The following is a 21,531-nucleotide window of genomic DNA, read 5'->3' on the forward strand; positions in this document are numbered from 1 at the left end:
CCCCGCTGAAGTTTAATTTCCGCCTGCAGCTTTGCAAGTGAAAATAAAAGAAATGAAATAAATACCCAAACCGAAACCTTGGGTACAGTCTCTCACATACATCCACAAAGAGAACCTCAAGACAAAGATCTGTAAGGGCAATTGCACTGGAAACCAAGCTTTTGCAGACACTGAGAAAGAAAGTCTGCAACATGAGACCGTCTTCCTTGAAGAAACACAGCTGATCCCAGCTCCGACTGCCACTGGGCTGTGTAAAACATAAACTTCACGCTAACCCTATGAAAACAGTCAACATGAGAGAGAGACAACAGTCTGCTCCGAGCTGCTGAAAGGGGAAGAAAACCTCTCAGGCTGTCATTCTCCCCTTGCTGTGACCTTCATGCTCCACTGAATTTCTGAAGATACTGAAATCTTGGCAGGGAAGTGTACAGTCTGTGGGAACCAGGCAGCAACGGCTGGGCTCGCTGCTGAGAATTAGGCCCAGTCGAGCCCTTTTTTGGGGGACTCTGAGTTTTATGTGGCCAACAGCACAGGGCTAAGCCAACTCCAGGCTGGGAATTTTACAGAATTGGTGCTGTGTGCACTCACGTATCATGTTGCAAAGCCATCATGGACAGAGTGCTGCCCTCCTGCCTGGCAACCACAAGCTGGGGCTTGCTCAGTGTCTACTGGAATCTCCAGTACCTAAAGGGGTTCCAGGAGAGTTGGGACAAGGAACTGGAGTAACAGGACACAGAGAATGGCTTCCCACTGCCAGAGGGCAGGGATGGATGGGATATTGGGAGAAAATTCTTCCTTGTGTGTGGGAAGGCCCTGGCACAGGTCGCCCTGGCACAAAATGGGCTGCCCCTGGATCCCTGAAAATGTCCAAGGCCAGGCTGGATGAGGCTTGGAGCACCCTGAGATAGTGGAATGTGTCCCTGCCCATGGCAGGGGGGTTGGAACTGAATGAGCTTTAAGGTCCCTTCTGACCCAAAGCATTCCCTGATCTTTGTGGCGCTTCGGGGTGTCTCCACCCCTTGCAAGTAACAGTGACCACTCACTATGAGCTCTCACTATCATTTATAAACCACTAGAGGTTAGCAAATAAAAATCTCAACCAGAGACTGAAAAGAAGTGGAATTTGCCATGACAAATTATCCCAGAGTCTGATGGTATTTAATGACTGCCGTGTAGAGCCACTCCACACAAAGAGCTGGTCCCTCTCAGCGGGGCACGGTGCCAGGGCAAGGAGCACTTGCCACTCAGCCACTCAGCCAGCCCTGGACAAGTACCTCTGGAGGGCAATTTGCTCCCTCAACAGTGTCTGTCGAGGCAGAATAATACCAGCTGTGCTTCCTGGCTGGAGCCTCTGCAGCACAGGCTGCAGATTACATCGGAATTGCCAAACCCAGGATAAACAAAAAGATTAAGAGGGCCTCACCCTTTGTGTTGAACAATCACACTCTGAAGCAAGAAATCACAGCCCACGTCGTGGGCAGGCACCGGGCTGAGCTTGGGTTTGGGTGACTGGGGAGGAGTAAGCAGCTCACTCACACATCTGGAGAAACCACAGATGCTCTTAATCACAGGTTTTCCTGACCTGTAGGCGCTGACAAATTGCATCCTATGGATGAACCTTTTATTAAACCACAGAGGGTTTCCAAATGATATTCTCTTTCTCAGCGTTCCCAAGTCATGGAAATCCAGCACACGTGACCTTCTAAATTCTTCATTTAGAGTGTGACACAGCACTTTCCAAAGAGGTTTCAGGGCTGAAAGGAAGTAAATGGGGACATGATGTTGCATCAGTGGAGGGCAGCTCCAAAGCTGAACCAGGGGCTATGAGAACTGACATTTTTGAATTCTTTGATGATGTCTCAACCCCACTGGAGCTGAAGATGCTTTTTGTCCTGAGTGACTCCCAAGGCCACCCCCTTGCTGTCTGCTGGGGCAGAAACATCTCATGAAATACGTAGCCTTTAAATCTTACTGGTTTTTCTCTGCACATGGGGAAGGACGGCTGGTATTTTAAAATGAATGAAATTACTGTTGCTCAGGCCAGGAAAGGTGACCACAAAGCAAAATTGCCCTGGTTCCACTTCCATGCCACGCTGGAGCAGGAGATAGCTGCTCAGCTCACAACTGAGTGAGAAAGACGATGCCTGGCAGTTCTCATCATCGTCTGGACCGACAGAGCAACCCACATAAAAGGAAGAAAAAAGCCTGCTGATCAGATTGGTGTGACAGAGGCTCATGAGAGACATGCACATTTTCAATCTAAACGACAACTTGAGGGATCTATATTACTAATTATCAACTAATATTGCCAGAGTTCCCAGGCTCGCTTCAAAGGTTCTCGCAAAGTGCCCCAAGTACAGGGTTTCCATCTCATCACAAGGCTTTTTTCTTTGTCCCTGCTAAATGGATTGCTCCATCCTGGGCTCCCTCTGCATAAGTCAGCTTGCACATGATGAGCTTTGCAGCAATGAAATTCGTTACCTTAACCACAAAAAACCAGAAACATTTGCTACAACTGTTAGAATGCTTTTGCACCTAATTAAAAAAAAAAAAAGGTGGTTTCCTCTCTTCCTCCCCGCCTACTCCTAATCCCATGCTAACACCTTTGTAAAAGCTGGGGTGAGTAGTTTGGAAACTGAAGGGGGGAGGGGGGGCACAAAAAAAATACAAAAATATATCAGATCTCCAGACAATGAAATTGAGCAGCTATCTCTCATATCCTGCAGTGCTCAGGCTGAGGTCATAAGTTAAACAGGACATCAGAATAGTTGATGTAATTTGCTTATTTAGGATCAGAGCATTCACTGACACGCAAGAGACAACCTATTTGAATGTGCAGATAATCCCCCTGTCAGTGTGGGGCTGTTCAGATGCACAAACTGCAGCTGGAGCCTGGGATTTTTTTTCTCCCGCACATTTATTTTTGCAGGGGATATAATTGCAATAATTTTTCCTTGCGGGAAAGCCTTGAAACCTCACCTGGGATCAGCCTCCTGTTGTGTAAGGTATTGTTCAAGCGGGGTCCCTGCCCCAGCCAGCTTAAAGGCTAAAGGGTCAAGTCAAACAGAGGGTGGGAAAGGAAGGAGAGGCCTGGGGGAGGTGGGGGTGGCACAGAGGCTCTGCAGGACCCAGGTCCCCCAGCCTGCTCCCCCCCGTACCTGAGCGAAGCCTCAGACCCAGAACTGAGCTGAGCAGCAGCTACACTTTTCAGTAAAGCCCAGCACAGCTTTTCTGCAGATGGACAGGCTGTCCTGGCTCCACACCCAGCTGCAGAGCCTCACACCAGTGAGTGTTTTACAGCAATTAGAAACCTTTAACCACAAGGTTCTTCCAGGTTCCAGGAGGAATTTCTTCATGAGCCCAAACAACACTGAACACAGTTGTCCCTTCAAGCCATAGTGACAAACCCCTGTGATATAAAGATGTAAAGCTAACAACTTGCAGTGTTTATCTCCTCAGTTTATCACCATCCAAGCTGGGATTCCTCCCTGTCAGCAGCACTGCTCACCCCAAGCCTGCCAGCCCTGTGCCTCCATGATCTGCTTGCACACCAGTGTTCTTTCACTGACACAAGTTGGCTGGGCCAGACACCTCAGCCATGGGAAGTGAAACGTCCTGGGCCCTTGGGCTCACCAAGCAGCGAGTGACAAGGCCCTGGCACGGTGCCAAGTTCAGAGGCGTGGCCCACACCTGCTCTGGGGGGAGTTTCAATCACATGGCATGGAAAAGCAAGATGGCAAAAGTCACACCAGTCATTCAGGTAATGGATCCTGCCAAAACATGGCTGTTCTCAAGAGACAATTCATTCTCCTTTAAGAGAATGGAATGACATGGACACAAGGAGTTCATGTTCTCCTGCTGTTCCACCAGGCCATACCCAAGTGTCACAGCAGGATGTCCCAAACAGGGACAGCACCAGGAAGGGTGGGAGACAACCACTGCTGGCCTGGGAGAGGAGCTGAACTTCACCCCACTATGAAATGAGCCTGCTGCCAGCTGTCTGTGCCCATGGACTGGAGTCCATGCCTTCTTCAGCAGGTTTGGGTGGTTTTTCCTTCTTTGACTGCTAGTTCTGTGTTAGAATCTCCTCCAAGCTGTGGAGAGCAGAGCATTGCTGATCTCCTGGGTGAGTTGCACTGTGAGCTGACATTTAAGGCTGCCCACATCAGCCTCCAACAACTCCACAGAGATCTTCCTGACTACTGTAAGGGTTCAGAATGTTGACCTGATCATGTCTGAACACCCCAAACATTATTTCACAACATTATTTCACACTGTCCTTTCCTGAAGGAAGTATTTCAGCTGTCTGAAAAGAAGAAAAATACAAGATACTCAAATGTGTGCAGGGGTGACAGGCACATGACATTTGCATTTCAAATACAAGGAATGGGCTTGTAACATTTTAAGACTATGAAATGCAGAACTTCTATTGGAGTTTTTTGCATGTCACCAAAAATTAATCTTATTTTCACTCAGCCTCACTTAAATGTTCTCACCAAAGGCACCACCAGGCCCAGCTACAGCTATTCTGCAGGGGTGGCTTTACCACGATCATCACCGAGTCCTTACAATGCAGCACTTGAGGAACACATGGAATGAAAAGGTCATTCCTGCACCATCACTGACACCTTTGGCAGCAGTCCCCGCTCCTGAAGCCTTTAAGTGGAGCAACCAAGCTGAAGCCCAGCACAAGTGGGAGCAGAAATGCTGAGCAGCCCCTGGATGACCCTCCCTATGCACTTGGTGCTCTAGGTCAGACAAAGGTAGCCAGTATTGGCCATTGTTTTAACAGAAGCAGTATTTTGGCAGGGCAAAGCAAGCCCATTCTTTACATCTGCAAAAGAGAGCCCAACCATCCCTGCTGCGGAAGCTGACAGAGGAAACGTATTTTCCAGCAGTCTTGGGTACAACATGGAATTGGGACCTAATTTTACCACGTGCTCTGAACTACACGCATTAATTGTTATGACAACATTTGTTGCCATATTCACTCCAGTCATTTACAGAACAGAGCCCAGGAGACAAAACAAGCCCCTGCTCCATGAGACAGAGGGAGCAGGCAGGATGCCACATTGCTTCTTGTGACATGAAGCCAGGGCTGATGACACAGATAACCCATCCCTGCTGGCAGGTCAGGCCCAGCTCAGTGCAGGAGAGGGAGGAGAGGGGCCCAGCTCATGGGTCAGTACTGCCCATCCTCCTGCCTAGCACAGACACAGCAGCACTCAGCTCTTTCTGGAGCTCTGCTTGTGTGCCCACCATGCTCCCCCACTGCAGGGGCAGCCAAAACTCTCTGTCACCACTCTGTCACCCCTCAGCAAAGTGCTCTGCAAGGAGGAGCAGAGCTCAGAGCAGTCTGGGAGCCACAAGGTCTGTGACCCAGCACTGGAGCAGCACAGACAGGCTGGCAAGCACAGCTCAGCAGTTTCAGGATCCGGCCTCCATCCTAATTAAGCCCAATTAGGTTTACAAAGAATGAGGATGTTTTAGAAAGGACGTATAAAAGAACTGCTGAAGTCTCTGTACGCCATGTAGGCCCAGAGTACCCTCCTGAAGGCAGAAATTGCCTCTGTTGATGTGGGCTGTCAGTTTTCCAGAGTGCTGGAGGATGATCCTGCTGCCTGTGCAGCCCACGGCTCCCCTTGCACACAGCCCCAGGAAGTGCAGCTGCGAGAGCTGGGATTCTCCTCCAGAGGATCAGCAGCACATCAGCCAAACCTGTGCTGTCTGCAGAGACAGCTGAGCAAAATCCACTCCAAAATGCCAAGGCTTTAAATGAAGGTAAATATGATTCAGAACAGGGAGAGGTTGGACAAATCAGCATCTTCCCATGCTGAGGGGTATAAAACATGCAGCTGTTCCACCACCACAATTTACAGGGAAGGCATTTCTCCTGGAAGTAAGAGAACACTTAGTATATATTCCTAGCCAGATTGATTACCCCTATTTATATTGTAAACTAAGACAGCATGTACTAAACCCATAGAGTTAACCAGTTCCAGACCCCAGATCCTGGGTGAGGGGTCAGTTTTCCATTGTCTGCTGCACAGTCTCGTGCATTTATTAGAGAGCACTGAGTTTCCTGCAGCATGGTTTTATGTGTGTGTGTGTGCTTATTTTTGTGGTATTTCAGCAACCATCAGGAGGAACACTGCTATTTTATGGAATGTCAAGGAACTGGAGAATCCATGAGGTTTTTTAAAGGTTTGTTTAAAACAGCCAAGAAGCCAGCGTGCCACTATAAATATATGTATGTATAACAACTGCAATCTGTTCTGGGACAATAAAACCACAGGACTGAAGGCAGTATCCCATAGCTCAATATATCCATTTATCCTGCAGTAAGATGAACCCCTGTTCTGTGGATCTGACCTGCAGGGAGTTTCGTCAGTCTCCTCTCACAGCCAACCTGCCCAGCTGGACAACTCTTATTTGCTTTCTAAGTTACAGATCCAGTTTCAACATCTGACAGCAGATATAAACAGAGGTTCAGGACACGCTCTCTGGTGTGTCTGCTCCTACGCTACTTGTGCAATTCCACTGGGCGAGGAGACCCCAGATCTCCATCATGAGGCACTGAGCCAGACTCATTGGCTTGTTAATCCCTAAGAAAAAGCTGATTCTCTAACCAACTTGCTTTTTTTTCTCTCTATAGACACTGATAAGGTGAGAGACGTTGAAGTTCCCTGTTGGTTTTATAATGCAGTTTGGGAAGGGATAGGTTTCAGCGTGTTGCTGTAACAAACACAATAGTGAAATTGGAAGAGATGGTGATTTGAGCTAACACAATTAAAATTTATTCTTAACAGCAATCCACAGATATCCTGTGCCAACCACAATCTGCAGCCATCAACTAGCATGGACATGAATTAACCTAATAACTTCTGAAAAAAAAAAAGAAGTCCTATGAAAAAATCCTCCTATTAAAGTAATTAAGTGTTAACAGAATCACAGAGCCATAATTAAACATGGTTTATAATTAAAACACCATGTGTCCTAGACAGAGAACACAGCAACAAAGAGAGTCCAACCATGACAGTTGATGCCAAAACGCAGGCCAAGTAGCAAAAATCAGAAAAACAGGCGAGTTTCTAGCAAAGCTGCAGATGCAGAGCCTCTGATCCTCTGACTGAGCCCTCAGCACTGTGACGGATGTGACTGCACTCAGAACTCCTCACGGCTTTGCCAGGTGCTGCCAAAGTTCAAGCAGAACTCTTGGGAACCAAGAAGACACCGAGTGCAAGGCCCAGGACACCGAGGCAGCGCAGGGAGTGGTGAGCGAGCGGGAGCCGGGGCTGGAGCCAGCCTCGTCCTACCTGGCAGCGGCTGAAGATGTCACCCAGGGACACCTGCACGTTGAAGTGCTTCAGTACCTGCAGCGCCTGTTCCTTCGCCTTCTGGGAGCAGTTCACAGAGAAACACCTTCCTTCTCCCACCTGGGAGCGCAGCTGCAAACCAGAGACACCAGTGAGACCGAGCATCAGGGCATCTGGGGCTGTTCTGATGCTCTTGGCTTGGTTTGAATTCTGAATAATGCTTAGAGTTAGTGTGTGTTTACAGTCTGAATTCTGGTCTGAGCACCATGATTGGTAACCTAACAGCCACTGATGCAAGAGCTCTGACTCCTGAAGCACTGCGTGATTTTATGTGTATGAAACATGATTTAGGCTGGGGAAAGGGAGGCTCAGGGGGACCTTCTCACTCTCTACAAGTCCCTGACAGGAAGGTCCAGCTGGGGGGGATTGGCCTCTTCTCCCAGCTAACAAGTGACAGAACAAGAGGAAATGGCCTCAAGATGCTCCAAGGGAGGTTTAGACTGGATTTCAGGGAACATTTCTTCACAGAAAGGTGGTCAGGCATTGGAATGAGTTGTCCGGGGAGGTGTTGGAGTCATCTTTGGAAGTGTTCAAGAGTCATCTGGATGTGGCACTTGGAGACATGGTTTAGTGGGGACCACGGTGGTGATGCTGGGTTAACAGCTGGACTTGATCATCCTAAAGGTCTTTTCCAACCTTAACAATTCCATTATTCTATTCTATAAAATATACTGAAGTCCTGTCAACTCACATTTTGGTAAGGTGATGCTGACAGGGGCAGCAAAAGGAAACTGACCTCAGTCCCAGCTTTCTGAGGAAACTTGGCCAGATCCCACACAGTGTACCAAAGCACAATGATGGAAACAATGTCCAGTGACCACTTCAACCCCTCTGACTCACACAAACGTTTCACCTGGAGTTCCCTGGTGGCCAAGAAATTTGAAGGGGTTGATGTGGGCAGTCCCTCAATGTTTGTTCCACAGTCTGTAGAGAAGTGCATCTGTGAATGAGCACTGGGAAGTCCCAGACACATCTTATGACCATGCTAAGGACTCACAGGAGTGGGATCAGCTACACACCAGCAAAGGGGCCTGGCAGAGCCATCCCGTCCTTGTGGAGGGCATCCAAAGGCAAGGGAACCGAGGGAACCAGAGTATTTCTCAGGAGAATTGTACCCTGGAAGCAGTTATTTTCCTTTTGCAATTTCTACGCAGTACTTTGAAATTAGAGCTCTGGCAAACAAGAGGATGCTGGATTCCCTATTCCACCAGCTGTAGGCTCAAGGAACCTGCAGGGTGGCTGCACCTGCCTCACAGTGTCTCATTATGGGGAGGAGTTTTATTCCACACTGATTTTCCATAGGAAATCAGCAACCCCTACTCTGCAAATATTCTGACTGGCTGCCTGAGTAGCTGGGAGATTTTATACTGACAGTTTGTGACAAAGAAGTCCTGCACCCTGGCTCATGTGAACAGAACTCTGGCTCATGCAGTACAGTTTCACTCTTCCAAATGGATTTTTAGGCACTAAAAAATTGCAAAGGACCTGCAACAGGACATCACAGCTCTCCAAGCACTGACTTGGCAGGCTCAGCACTGCATTTTGAAGCATGTCTGTGAACAGCTCTGAACAGCTGGTGCTGAGGGCAAGGTTGGCCTTTGCTTCGGCTTTTCTGTATAGCAACACAAAACCTCTCCAGCTTCCACCAGACCCATGCTTGGGGCCTTCCAATCTCCCCCTTCCAAGCCTGAAGAAATGTCCCTGAGGGCTGAAACTCTTTCAGTGTGGAGCCAGCCAGCAAGCAAGAATCTCTGGGATAAAAAGCACAGAAATTGAGCTGCCTTTCACCTGCCAGTGAGGCCAGACAGAAACACACTGTTCTGGATTGTCTGGCTTGACTTCCACCCCCACCCCCAATGGAGAGCAATTGCTCTCCCCACCAATACAGGACTGAATATAAGTATAAAAAAACATTTCACCCCAAGCCTTGGTGGTTGAGAACAGCAAACCTCTGAAGACCCTAAATGTAGCTTTTAGTGGAGAAAACATGAAAAATCCAAGCCAGCTGTTGCATTCACATCTGTCTTTTCCTCTTGCCTCCCCGGCACAGCCCAGACCATGCAATGATCAGTGCCAGAAACACGCCAGCAGCTTGGAACACTCACAGTCTGATATGGGAGTCCAGAGGTCAAAATGACTCTTCCTTCCTGTCGGGCAATCTGGAAAAAACAGTAAAAATCCAAATGAACAGGGGCTGAAGTTACACTGAGTTCAGGCTTTACTTGCAGTCATAGAAGAGAGGAGGTGCACTGGAGATATCAAGTGTTTCTCTCAGTGTCAGTCCACACCTGGCCAAGAGTTCCTGACAGCAACAGCAGCTCCAAGGTATGGCTCACCCCTTGTCCCCTCCCCACCAATCCCTGCCTCATCTCCCATGTGCTGGAACAAGCTGCTGGCTCATCTGTACCACAGATGGCCCAGGGAACCATTCCACCTTGAAACAATTCTATACAAAAACAATCTTTAAATTTTTTCCCTTAACCCAGACTATTTCTATTTCCCCAGTCTGGGTCACAAAGAAGGAAACAGTTCTACTGCACAGGGGGAAAAGGAAAAAAAAACCTAAGGAGGTAATTCTAGAAAAAGAATGTACCATGAAATGTGTCTGCAAACGTCATACCTTTAACAAAACTGCTCCTTAGAGAAGGAGGGTGTTATTGTCCTGGCAACCCAACACACAGGAATTCTACACCTTTCCAGGCTGCAGGGAACATCTCCCGAAGTGTTTACCGCCTCCCGACTTGGAATCCTGAGCTTTTGTCAGAGTCCTTCAAGTGGAAGGTCTGTGCTGAGTTCCCAGGGAGTCATCAGTGCCCTGCTGATCTTCCCCCGGGCTCGGGGACACTGCTCAGGGGGCGCTGCCAGAGGGAGGCACTAACTCTGGAGCTGCAAGGGTGGAAGCGTGACTGACCTTCCTTCACATGACTGAATGACGCCCCTGCCTGCCACCCCTCACCCTCCTGGAGGAGGGACAGAGACTCATGGCTGCAGCAATAGGAGGATTCACAAAGATTCCCATGTGAACCAGGACTCAGCTCTGATCCTGCTGACAAGAGATCGGTGCTTTGAAGTAGGCACAAGGTTATTTCTCTTCTCTGGCTTGGATTCTGTTAGAAGCCCTCATGTTTTTCACTGACTCCAGATGTGTGTCATGGAGGTCTCTCATCTGGTTCAGAGTGCAGCAGCTCTGTCTGAATCCCTCTCTACCCTTGGCAGGAAGACACATTTGGGATCAGAGTCCTGCTGCACTTCCCAGAGAGATATCAGCAAGCACAGCCAGGGAACACCAGACAAACCAACCACAACTTTTAAGCTCTGTCTTGGGTAGTCATTCTCTTAAGACTCACTGAACCTATGGCAACAGGAAACAAGGGGGAGAAGGCTCTAAAGGCCCTGTGCAGGCAGCTAAACAACCTGTTTTTTCCCTTTTTTCCTCTTCCTGAGCTTTCAGGTATCTGCTTCCCTCCTTTAGTTGTGAAGTCACTCTTTGGCTGAAAGTTCTGCACTGAGAAAGTGATTGGCAACAACTTCTAAAACATCTTTCTACAGGCAAATTTACTGGATTTCTTTCAAAATCAACCCTCTCTCACTCAACAAAGGAAAAAAACCTCTAAGAACAGGAGCCTTGAAGGGGCAGCACAGACACCCCATGCAGTCCTGCTGCTGAGCAGCCACCACAGCACCCTTGTGGCACGGTAGTGAGGGAGGTCTGGTAAGGCAACAGCAAAAGGTCACCACAGGGATTTGCCATCAAGGGAAAAGGGATGTGAAATTCCTCCAGACCCATGTTTGCTTCAGGGTAAGTCTGAGGATTTCACAGCAGGAACACTCCATTCTGACTTTCTGCATCCAGGGTTAATTAGTTCAAGCTTGATAAATCCCCTTATCTAAATGGCTCTGCAGAGACAGGCAAAGAACATCAAATAAAGAGGAGAAAAGCAATAACTCTTCCAACATGTTTTTCAGCCTCTGGAACAATGACTGGGAGAAGCACACAGAGCCAGAAAAGCCATGTGATAGCACACATCTGACTGAGACCACAGAGGGTATGTGCTGGAGAAAAGGGCACAATTCCTTCTTTTTCTGCAAAAGCAACAAGGGAAGGCAGCACTGGGACCATGGTCAGGGATGCAAATGAGAGGAAAAGAACACCCACGGCAGCATTTTGGCATGGGTGTCAGGGACCTGTGCTCCAGCCCAAGTGCTTCAGAGAGGGCTTTGGCCTCAGTTTCACAATCTATTACAAAGATAATATCAACTTCCTCTGGAAAAGGCTCAGGCCTTCTGGATAGAAAGCACTCCCTAATCTGTTGGTATTACTGATTATCCCTTAACGTGTCTGTCTGTTCAGCCAACTTCCATCCTGCAGAAATGAATGAACCCACAGGAATTACTGTCAGAGAGACCTGGAAGGGCAACGACTGAGGAGAGAGGGCAGAGAGAGACCCTTTGTTTCCGAGCCAGCACCAGCAGCAGGATGATTCGTGACAATCTAAAGCGTCCTGAACCAAGGCCAAAGGAGGTTCCAAAAAACAGCAGCACAAGGCTGTGGATTTGTAAGTTAAACTTTGCCAAGTCTGTGCAAGACACATGTTGGGCAATGCCACATGTCCTTGGAGAGCCAAACTGCAGTACAGGAAAAGCTGTGTTCCCCTTGCAGTGATCCTGAGCCCGGGCCAGCAAGGCCCCACTTCAGACCAAAAGGGAGAGGACAGAAAGTGTCTGCGCCGGGATATGTGCTGGGAAAGCACCCAGACAAGCATCTGCTAGAGAAGGGGATCACAAAACCCAGTCCAAACCCAGAGGCCCTCCCTGTAATCCCAGGCTCTTTTAAAAGAGACAGTAAACCAAGAGCTTAACAGCTCTGAGCACACTCAGTCCAGCTCTCCCAGTATTGCAACCCTAATCTTCCCTTCAGCCTTCCTGAAAAATATAAATTGCACAGAGTTATCACATGGTTTTGTAACATGGCCTTAAATGTCACACCAAAACCATCCGCCCAGTTTTCTCTGAGCAGATCCATTTGTATCAAGGTCTCCAATGAAAGACCTTCTCCTCCTGCTGACCCAACATCAAAAGCCAAGTCTTGATCTTAAAAGCAACACAGCTCTTCATCTGCCCTCTCTGAATTTAGCTTCCCACCAGACTAAAAAGACCAGCAAACCTGGAGAATGTCACCTACATCAAAAATATGGAAAAAGCCAGTCAAAGCTGAGACAAGATCCAAGATTAGATTCCCCTATTAGGTGAAGATCTGCTCACTGCAAGATTAAAATCCCTTTTTGTGTCACCTGGCTCCAAATTAGTCTAGGGCAATTTAGATCTGGGTACACAATGCTCTATCTGGCTCCTGAGATCCATCCAGCCTGGCCCTTCTCTGCAACTCGCTGGTTCACCTGGAGCTTTGGAGGGTAGGTGTAACCTTGCAAGGGAATCTTCCACAGCACAGGAGCCTCAGGAAGCCAGTTTTACCTGCCTTCTGGTTATTAGCATACTTCAAAAGATACCAGGTTTGCCTTAGCATCAGATTATCCTTAGAGATGAGGATGATTTTGAAGACCAAGAGCAAAGTCCGTTCAAAAAATAAAGTAAACCAACTCAGAACACAACTGAAACAGCTTTGAGATTCCACTGAGTCTCTTATTAGAAACCTAAGAGATGATGAACATTTTCTTAAAACCTTTTGCTCTGCCCCCAAGGTACAATATTGCAGGAGCTACTGTAGTCACTCAGGCTGCTGGATGATCCTGTAAGGTTGGTGTGAGAAGGATCCCACTGCTTTGCCTGATTCTCCAAAATTGCAGAGAAAATAGGAGAATCCACTTTTCCATCTCCTTCCAACTATCTGGAAAACCCAAAAGATAGGTCTAAGATTTTCTGCAAAGAGAAGTTTGCAGAAGACAAGATGGAATCATAGAATAGTTTGGTTTAGAAGGGATCTTGAAAAGGTCATCTTGTCCCAACTGCCCTGCAGTGAGCAGGGACTTCTTCAATTCGGTCAGGCTGCTCAGAGCCTCCATCCAACCTGACCAGGAATTTTCCAAGGATGGGGCATGAAAGACCTGGGTAGGAACACAACAGGCACAGGGCATAATTTTAAGTAAATAAACTTGTATTAATTGCAAATAACATGTTGCTTGTAGGAGTAAGTGCAAAGGCAAAGGGTGGATCACCCAAAACTGGCAACTGCACACTCAGAACCTGCTGCATCCAGAGATGGAATCTCCACATTCTTTACCCCATGGATTGCCTGGAGCTGGAGTCAGAGTCCCTGGGGAGGAATGACTGGATGCACACAGCCCTTTTTTAGAGGCCACACAGCAGAGAGCCAGGCTTGGGGCAGCCTGGGCCACTGTGAAGCCCTGCAAAGGCCCTGCCTCAGGTGCAGTGAGCAGTGCTGCTGGGCAAGGACTGCTGGGGACAGCACATGGTGGGTCCCACCAGCTCTCAGTGCACAGGCTGCAAAAATTCTCAGATAAAGGAGCTTGTCCAGCACATCTGGAACTAAATCCAGCCCCAGCTGCAGACCTGCTGTGCCACACAGGTGTGTGCAGGTGCTACAGCAGGTAGGACAGCAGGGTAATATGGGAAAAACAGCACGGCCACCCCACTGAGTGAGAGGGCTTAAAAAAACCACCCCCACTGTATCTGTAAGGACAGCCTGTGAGTTCTTTGCCTTTCACATGAGGATAGATTAAACCAGAGACATTTTCAGTACGAATTTCTACTGTTTTTCCATTTTTAAAGATTTTCTGTATCTGCACTTATGACAGGCAACTTTAATCAGTCACCTCTCCAGTCAAGTCCTAATTAAATGGCATCATTAAATCAGAGACTGCAAGCTGGTAGCATCTCACAGCACATAAACAGAACCACAGAACCACAGAATCATTAAGGCTGGGAAAGACCTCCCAGGTCATCAAGTCCAACCACAAACCCCGTACTGCCAACTCCACCACTAAATCTGGTCAGCCAGAGGGGATCCAGTGGATCGTGGTGCCAGAGGCCCTGCTCTCACACCTCTCCAGATCTGGCATGACAAACTCAACATGACAAGTCCCAGATAAAATATTTAGTCAATAGCAGCAACACAACACAGAGCATAACACAGGACAAGGGTTTCACATCCATGGGAATGGGGCTTGCCAAACCAATTTCTGCACCATGTGCTAGCCTAAACAAAACAAAAAACAAACAAACAAACAAAAATTATAAATCCATAACTGCCCAAGCACAGCTGAGGAAGTTCTCAGGTTTTTAAGCTTGATCCCAAATAAAAAAGATTAAAAAAACAGATGCATAAAATGGAATTTAAATGCTAGTTCCTTGCAAATGATAAAATAATTAATATTCTAGCAACCATTACACTATCTGTTGTCTAGAGGCAGGTAGCGTGCCCTCCATGAATGGGGTCAAAGTGCATCAGTGCTAAGTTTGCGACGACCTTATCTGTCAGACCATGACATTCTGGGTGTTAGGGGATTCATACGCTCGGCGGTCATGTGATGGACACGTCACAGAGGGTGAAGGATCAGACCCATCTGCCCACCAATACTTGATGCCACTTTAACAAAGAAAAGGAATGAGAACAATAAGGAGCAAATGCCAGGTGCTGCAGGAGTTCTTGGCACAAGGAGAAGTGCAGTATGACTGGTAAATAATTTGAGTGAAAAGACTTTAATAAAGAGAAACACTAATGCTGTACACTCTTAGGTGTCCCTAGTGACACCAGTTTGAGACTGTGTTGGGACAATACCCAAACCATCTTGTCTTGTACTCAGTGACCAGGATCCAAACCCTCTGCTGGCCTTTGCAATAACATTCCCAAGTTTTTGGGCGTAGGGTGGTCAACATTCAACTTCAATTCAATCAAGACCAGCCAGATATCAAACAGGGTAGGAGGAGTCTATTTTTATCTTTGATTATCCAAGCCCAGATCAAAGGCTCTGCAATACAGTAACACTCCAAGGGCTTTTGATAGTGAAAGGATGTTTGTCCGGTCACCATAGAGAAAGCAATGTCAAACATCCTGTCCGTGGCACGATAAGGGATGGGGATGAGAAGTGGAGACGGAGCTCTGGGGGGAGGCACTGAGAACTGGTTTGTTTAAATAACTTGTGCAAGTTTGGCAGGGAGGAGATATTAATTATTTCTGCAGAAGTTAGAGCCTGCCCCGGATTCTGGCCAAGCAGACATCTGAAGAGGAAACATCCTGCACACCAGGCTGGGTGATCCATGCACATTTGATAGCACACACTGTGTGGCTTGGATATCTCTCTTGACTCCCTCGAAGGCAGGGAGGTCCTCTGGGAGACCTGGACAAATAAGAAAGCTGGGCAATCACCAACCAGATGAAGTTCAACAAGGGAAAGTGACAGATTCTGCACTTGGGATGGGGCAACCCTGGATATACAAACAGACTGGGGAATGAGATGCTGGAGAACAGCGTCACAGGAGGGAACCTGGTGGTCCTGGTTGACAGAAAGTTGAATGTGAGTCAGCAGTGCCCTGGAGCCAGGAGGGACATTTGTGTCCGGGAGGCATCAGGCCCAGCATCATTTGCTGCTCAGGGGAGGGGATTGTCCCACTCTGCTCTGGGCTGGGGTGGCCTCACCTTGAGCCCTGAGGGCAGTTTTGGGCACCACAAAATAAGAAAGACATTAGGCCGTTAGAGAGTTTCCAAAGGAGGGCAACGAAGATGGTGAAGGGCCTTGAGGGGAAGCTGTATGAGAAGTGGCTGAGACTTGGTCTGTTCAGCCTGGAGGAGACTGAGGGGAGACCTCATTGTAGCTACAACTTCCTGGTGAGGGGAAAAGGAGGGGCAGGCACTGATCTCTGCTCCCTGCGACCAGGGACAGAACCTGAGAGAATGGCATGAAGTTGTGTCAGGGCAGCTCAGGCTGAGCTCAGGGCAAGGTTCTTCCCCCAGAGGGTGCTGGCACTGCCCAGGCTGCCCAGGGAATGGGCACGGCCCCGAGGCTGCCAGAGCTCCAGGAGCCTTTGGACAGCGCTGCCAGGGATGGACAGGGTGGTGTTGCTGGGGGGGCTGGGCAGGGACAGGAGCTGTTCTCAATGATCCTTGTGGGTCCTTTCCAGCTCAGGGGATTCTGTGATTCTGTGATCTGCACTCCTGGGGTAGCAGAAATGTATCTGAAATGAAGCAGCATTTGTCTCTCATCCAGTAGGCAGAGGGGCAGAGTTATTATGGGAGCCCAGAGCAATACTCATGGTCCCCTCTTCCTTTCCCAAATACCACTGCAAGTTGTGGCTGATCACCTTTGAGTCACCTCACAAAGCCAGCCAGGATGTTACATGGCCATTGATTAAGGACATTCTCCCTTCTGTATTGAACAGCCATCTTTGGATTATGGTTCTGCCCAACTGAACTGGACACAAGGCAGACAAGTACCTTCCCTGTAAGCCCAAACTGGAGTGCATTAGAAATCTAAGTGAATGTTGGCTCCTTTCACTGACTTTTGTCTTGTTGCAAGCACACACACGTGACTTGGTCACGTCTTTGGGGGTTGGAGATGATCATTAAGGCCCCTTCAAAGCCAAAGCAAACCATTCTGTGATTCTATGATCTTTACCCTCCCCTTGTGTTCTTCTCATGACTTGAGCTGCCCCAGCTGCCAATGACACAAACAGACACACATAAGAGTGAGACACATGTAAGAGTGAGATCATAGCAGTCTCTTCTCCCGTCCTCTCTCCTGGAAGTGGAGAATCAAGGCTGCACACCACTGCAGGGACCAGCTGATTCCAGCTGCCAGTGCTTGGGGTGACCCAAAGAGCTGGGAATCAGCACAGGGATGGAAGGAGGGACCCATGGGGCAGCTCCTGCAGCCTGAGCAGTGCAGCTTCCCAGTAAGCCCCATCATGTCCCCATGGACATGGGAGCTGTGAACTCACCTCAGCAGCTTTCCTGTGGTCATCCTCATTGTCCAGCAGCCGGACATCCACGCCCAGGCAGCGCAGGTAGCGGCCCAGGCCCTGCAGCATGTTGTCACAGACCACACTGAACTCCTGGGGGGAGATAGGGGCAGGGGGGCGTGAGGGCTCTGTTCTGGGTCCTTGGAATTCCTAGAAAAAGGCAGGAGATCCATAAGGAGCAGAAGTCTGATTCCTAGTAAATTTGTGGTTTTACTTCCTGCGTTAGTTCACCCACCATGGCACATCCAACTGCCTCCTTCCACCTGTGTCATCACTTCCCCATGCTCTGCAGCACCTCTAGATCCTCCTTCCCATCCTTTCCACATTCCACCTAGGCAGGGGACAGAGCATGATGGGGCTAATTCTGAATTTGCCATTCTCTCACTGACCAGTTGGCCACCTGATCCAGGGACCTGCAGCCTTTCCCTGGAGAAGTGCCAACCTGGCCTCCAGTGCTCTGCACAGACATTCATTGTCAAGAAATCACAGAAGCATAGCCAAGGCTGTTGTTCCCCTAAATTAGTCTGCAATTAATAAACACGTGCCAAAGCTATGATTTGGGACAGACAGAGGGAGAAACAGGTAGACAAAGCAACCACGTCAACTCTGTTATCTTTGGAAGGTTAAAAACAGGCAGTGCCTGAATTCTGTTTGTTTTATTTCAAATGTCTGCTGCTGGGGAAGTTCCTGCACTTGGAGGACTTTGGCTTTGGGAGGCTCCCAGAAGTACAATAGCTAAATTCATGGAGAAGGGAAGTTATTAAGGAACTTCCAATGTCCAGCTTTTGACTCCAGGAACTTGAATCAGCTGGGATGACTGAAGGACACTGCCAGCAGCTATGCAGGGAGCCAGCACTGCAGATCAGCTCTGCAGGAGCTGGCCCCAAGCTCCTGGAGTGCTGTGGCACACCAGGCAACTCCCCCTGGGCTCTCCATGGGAACCAGCTCAGGTCCAGGAGCAACCCTGGTGTGATGCTGCAGTTCCCAGCAGCTGGTCCCTGCACCCAGGGCTCTGCAGCACTGGGCAGACTGGGCTGTCACCAGTTCCTGCAGGACCCGGGTCGATGCAGCTGTGACACCAGAACACAGTGACAAGGAATGGAGCTGCCCCCTGAAGCTGAGGCAGTTGGACATGCTACCCCTGCTGCTGCTGTTCAAACAGATGTGCAGGAGCTGCAGCTGGCTCTCAGCCAGTGTTTATCCAGTGGCCAGCACTGTCATACAGAGCTTTTTTCTCACATTTCATGCCAGCAGAGAGCAAAAAGCTTATAAAGGGGAATAGAGTCATTAGCCCCACTTCAGACAAGGAAACACTGGGAAAGAGAGCTTAGAGTCCTGCTGGATGCAGTCAGGACAAGTCTGCTTTTCTTGGCGTCCCAGTCCAGGTTTTACCAACTGCCTCTCGGCTGATGAATCTGACTGTACAGAACACAAAGATGACCTGCGGGTTTCCAAGGTGACTGAAGCCTGAAGTGCTCACTTTTCCCACCTCTGCAGCAGCTCTGCACCCAGCTCTGCTGTAACACACAACATTCCCATAAATGCAACGCTCAGGGAGCAGCTCCGTGTTCTCCTGCCTGCTGAAGGCCAAGGGATGCTGCACATTTACACACAGGTGGACACAGTCAGCAGCATCTCAGCCCAGCCATGGAAAGGGACACTGACTTCAGGAGCTCCACACACACCTGGGGTTCCTCAGGATACACAGATACACACGGTGGGTCTTCTCAGGCAATAACAAAATGGGATTTGTGCCAAGGTTTCCAAAGGTGTACAAACCACTGAATGGTTCCATTTTAAATGTAAAACGTTTTTCCTGAGAGGCACCAGTCACATTTCAAGATACTTAAGCAGAGTTGCACAGCTCTGGTGGAGTATTAAGGCTCTGCCACAAGACAAACTTCTGGGAGAGGCCTCTCATGGAATGTGGTGGTGGGCAGGGAGGCAGAGACAAGCCTTCAGCAGAAAGGCATTTTTGATGGATCATTTGCTTTTAACTTTGCAGACTTCTACTCCAGACACAATAAAGGAGATATTCCCAATGTGAAAGCAAGGAGTGGAAGCTCAGTAAAAAGGAAAAGTAAGGAAGTAGAAGTTTTGAAACCTTGGCCACAGAATCCAAACCCAAAATGTGGAAGGAGCATTTCCATGAGCAAGGCTCACTGGGCTTAGCACAAAGATCTGCACCCACACTGTGCAAGGAAAGTGAACCTCAAAGAGCAGGGAAAGCTAGACCCAGGCAGGCCAAGGAGAGAGCAGAGTGTCCTGGGAGGGAGGGGTGAGGAGGATGTTTGCTGCAAGAGTCCTGAGAACAGCCGTGCCCAGTGAATGGTGTGACTGAGAGCAGCAGCGTGTGATTTGCAGGGGTCTTGAGCAACAAGTAGCTCTTTGAAGATGTTTACAAACCTGTCCAGAAGGTGATGGTGCTTCTTGTTTATTCAGCTGCTTCTTTGCCCTGGGTTTTTTGCTCTGTTTTCCCACCAGACTCTCTGTCAGGTCTGAACCCAGACCGAAGCTCTCGGGGTCCTTGCAGAGCCTCTCATAGATCTCCAGCAAGCAGTAGGCATCTGAGGCTGCAGGGAAGAGAATGTGAGCCTCAGCTCATATGAGGCTCATTCAAAAGTAAACCAGAGGCTTTCCTAAGGCAAGGAAGAGCCCCCACCTCTGTAAAAGCCACTGTGAACAACTGTGAAGCTGCAACTCCCTCAGGTCATACCCTCAAGCTCCAGGACTGACTCGCCGAGCATCACAGCTGAACCCACAGTCACAGGGAGTCAAGGCAACAGCTCCTGAAGACAGGCTCTGCCATCTCCACTCTAACCCGATAACCCAGTGTAAACTGCAGTGTGGCTCTTCCAACCACCACCAGGTAGCTCCAGCCAGCCCCCGTTCCTCACCATTGTCCCCAAGCCTGCCCACAGCTCCTTATCACTCCTATTGACAGGAAGGGAACTTCCCCAGGAGATGTGATATCTGAGCAGGTACTGCCCGAACTGTTTGTAATCACCTGCCCACACTCACTGCCCTGTGCTGCTGCTCCCTGCAACGGCAACAGGAGAACTCTCCTAGCCAGTCTGACAAGTCCCAGTGATTAACTTTTGTGAGAACTGTGTCAGCTTCAAGGATAGTTGAATTTAACAAAGGGCTGGTTTGCATCAGCAGACTGTCCTTTGATGCACCAGGAAAAGATTTAGACCCAGACTTCTGACTCTGGAGTAATCAGCAATAAACTCTATGGGTCCCTCCACAGCCCTGAGTCTGTGCTGCAGTTTCTGACACATCTGCCCATTACAAACCCGGCTCTAACAAGCACCTCTCTGTGACAAATGAACACGGCATTTGTTTCCCAGGAAGGCTGTGAAATGAGGCAGAAGGAAGTGGACTTTCCTCCTCACAGTTATTGAGAGGAGTTTCCACTGAGGTGATGTTTCATCAGACAAAATCTGCAAAGCACAGGAATTCCTTCCTAAGGGAAATAATGAATCACTGGACAGTTTAAACTTCAACCATTAAAGTCATGTCCTCAAAAGGACAAACAAAACATGTGCTGACTCCTTTGAACAGGAACTAATCTGCAAAGCCATTTTCTTCCTCTGCTACTTAAAGACTTTCCTGGGGACAGAGCAGCCAAACAGAGCTTGGCCTGGGCACCTGCAGCACCCAGCCAGGGCCAGACCTGCATAGAGGATCTGCTCCTCCCGGAGCGGCCTCTTCTCCCAGTTTGACAGCTGCTCTGTTTTATCCAGAGGCTTCCCCAGCACATGCTGCACCAGGAGGCTGAGTCCCTTCTCCAGTTGCCTGACCCCTCTCTCCTCGTGGCTGTGCTCTGGGGACAGTCCATCGACCTTCCGGCTGTCCTTCCCCCACTGCAGCTGATGGAAACAAAAAGATACAAACCACCTGGTTATGAAGCAGCTCCCAAACCACCTCCTGTTCCAGCTGCTGGGGCCAGGCACAGCCCTATGACATCCATCTTGTGCCTGGCATATTGAACCCCAGCCCTCAGACAAGGGCTGGGATGGCACGAGACAAACACAGCATTGGGTTATTTCTTTAACAAACACACTTACTGGAGACAAATCTCTTCCTCAGCCTAGGAAGGAAAAAAGGGCATTCTTGTACAGCCCTGCACCAGAGGCTCCTTAGGGGTCTGCAGGGTGCTCACCATGCTGGGGGCTGCTGGGCATCCATGCAATAAAGGACCAGCAGTGGCAGCACAGCA

General features: G+C 49.0%; 1 protein-coding gene across 4 annotated transcripts in view; it reads right to left on the bottom strand.

Moving 5' to 3' along the window:
- Window positions 1–21,531, bottom strand: part of EXD3 (exonuclease 3'-5' domain containing 3) — a 251,128-nt gene that overhangs the window by 110,002 nt on the left and 119,595 nt on the right. For 2 of the 4 annotated variants that reach the window (XM_005423823.3, XM_031059250.1), the window contains exons 16-20: window positions 20,986–21,181; window positions 19,716–19,882; window positions 17,289–17,459; window positions 9,482–9,535; window positions 7,317–7,448 (exon numbers count right to left, since the gene is read on the bottom strand). In XM_005423823.3, coding sequence (XP_005423880.2) covers window positions 7,317–7,448; window positions 9,482–9,535; window positions 17,289–17,459; window positions 19,716–19,882; window positions 20,986–21,181 — 720 coding nt within the window. Of the gene's footprint in view, window positions 1–6,774; window positions 7,193–7,316; window positions 7,449–9,481; window positions 9,536–17,288; window positions 17,460–19,715; window positions 19,883–20,985; window positions 21,182–21,531 lie in introns of those variants that run through there. The other 2 variants (XM_031059249.1, XM_031059248.1) reach the window with 2 other exon arrangements.

Source organism: Geospiza fortis, unplaced genomic scaffold (assembly GCF_000277835.1).
Source record: "Geospiza fortis unplaced genomic scaffold, GeoFor_1.0 scaffold85, whole genome shotgun sequence".
NCBI classification, from domain to species: domain Eukaryota; kingdom Metazoa; phylum Chordata; class Aves; order Passeriformes; family Thraupidae; genus Geospiza; species Geospiza fortis.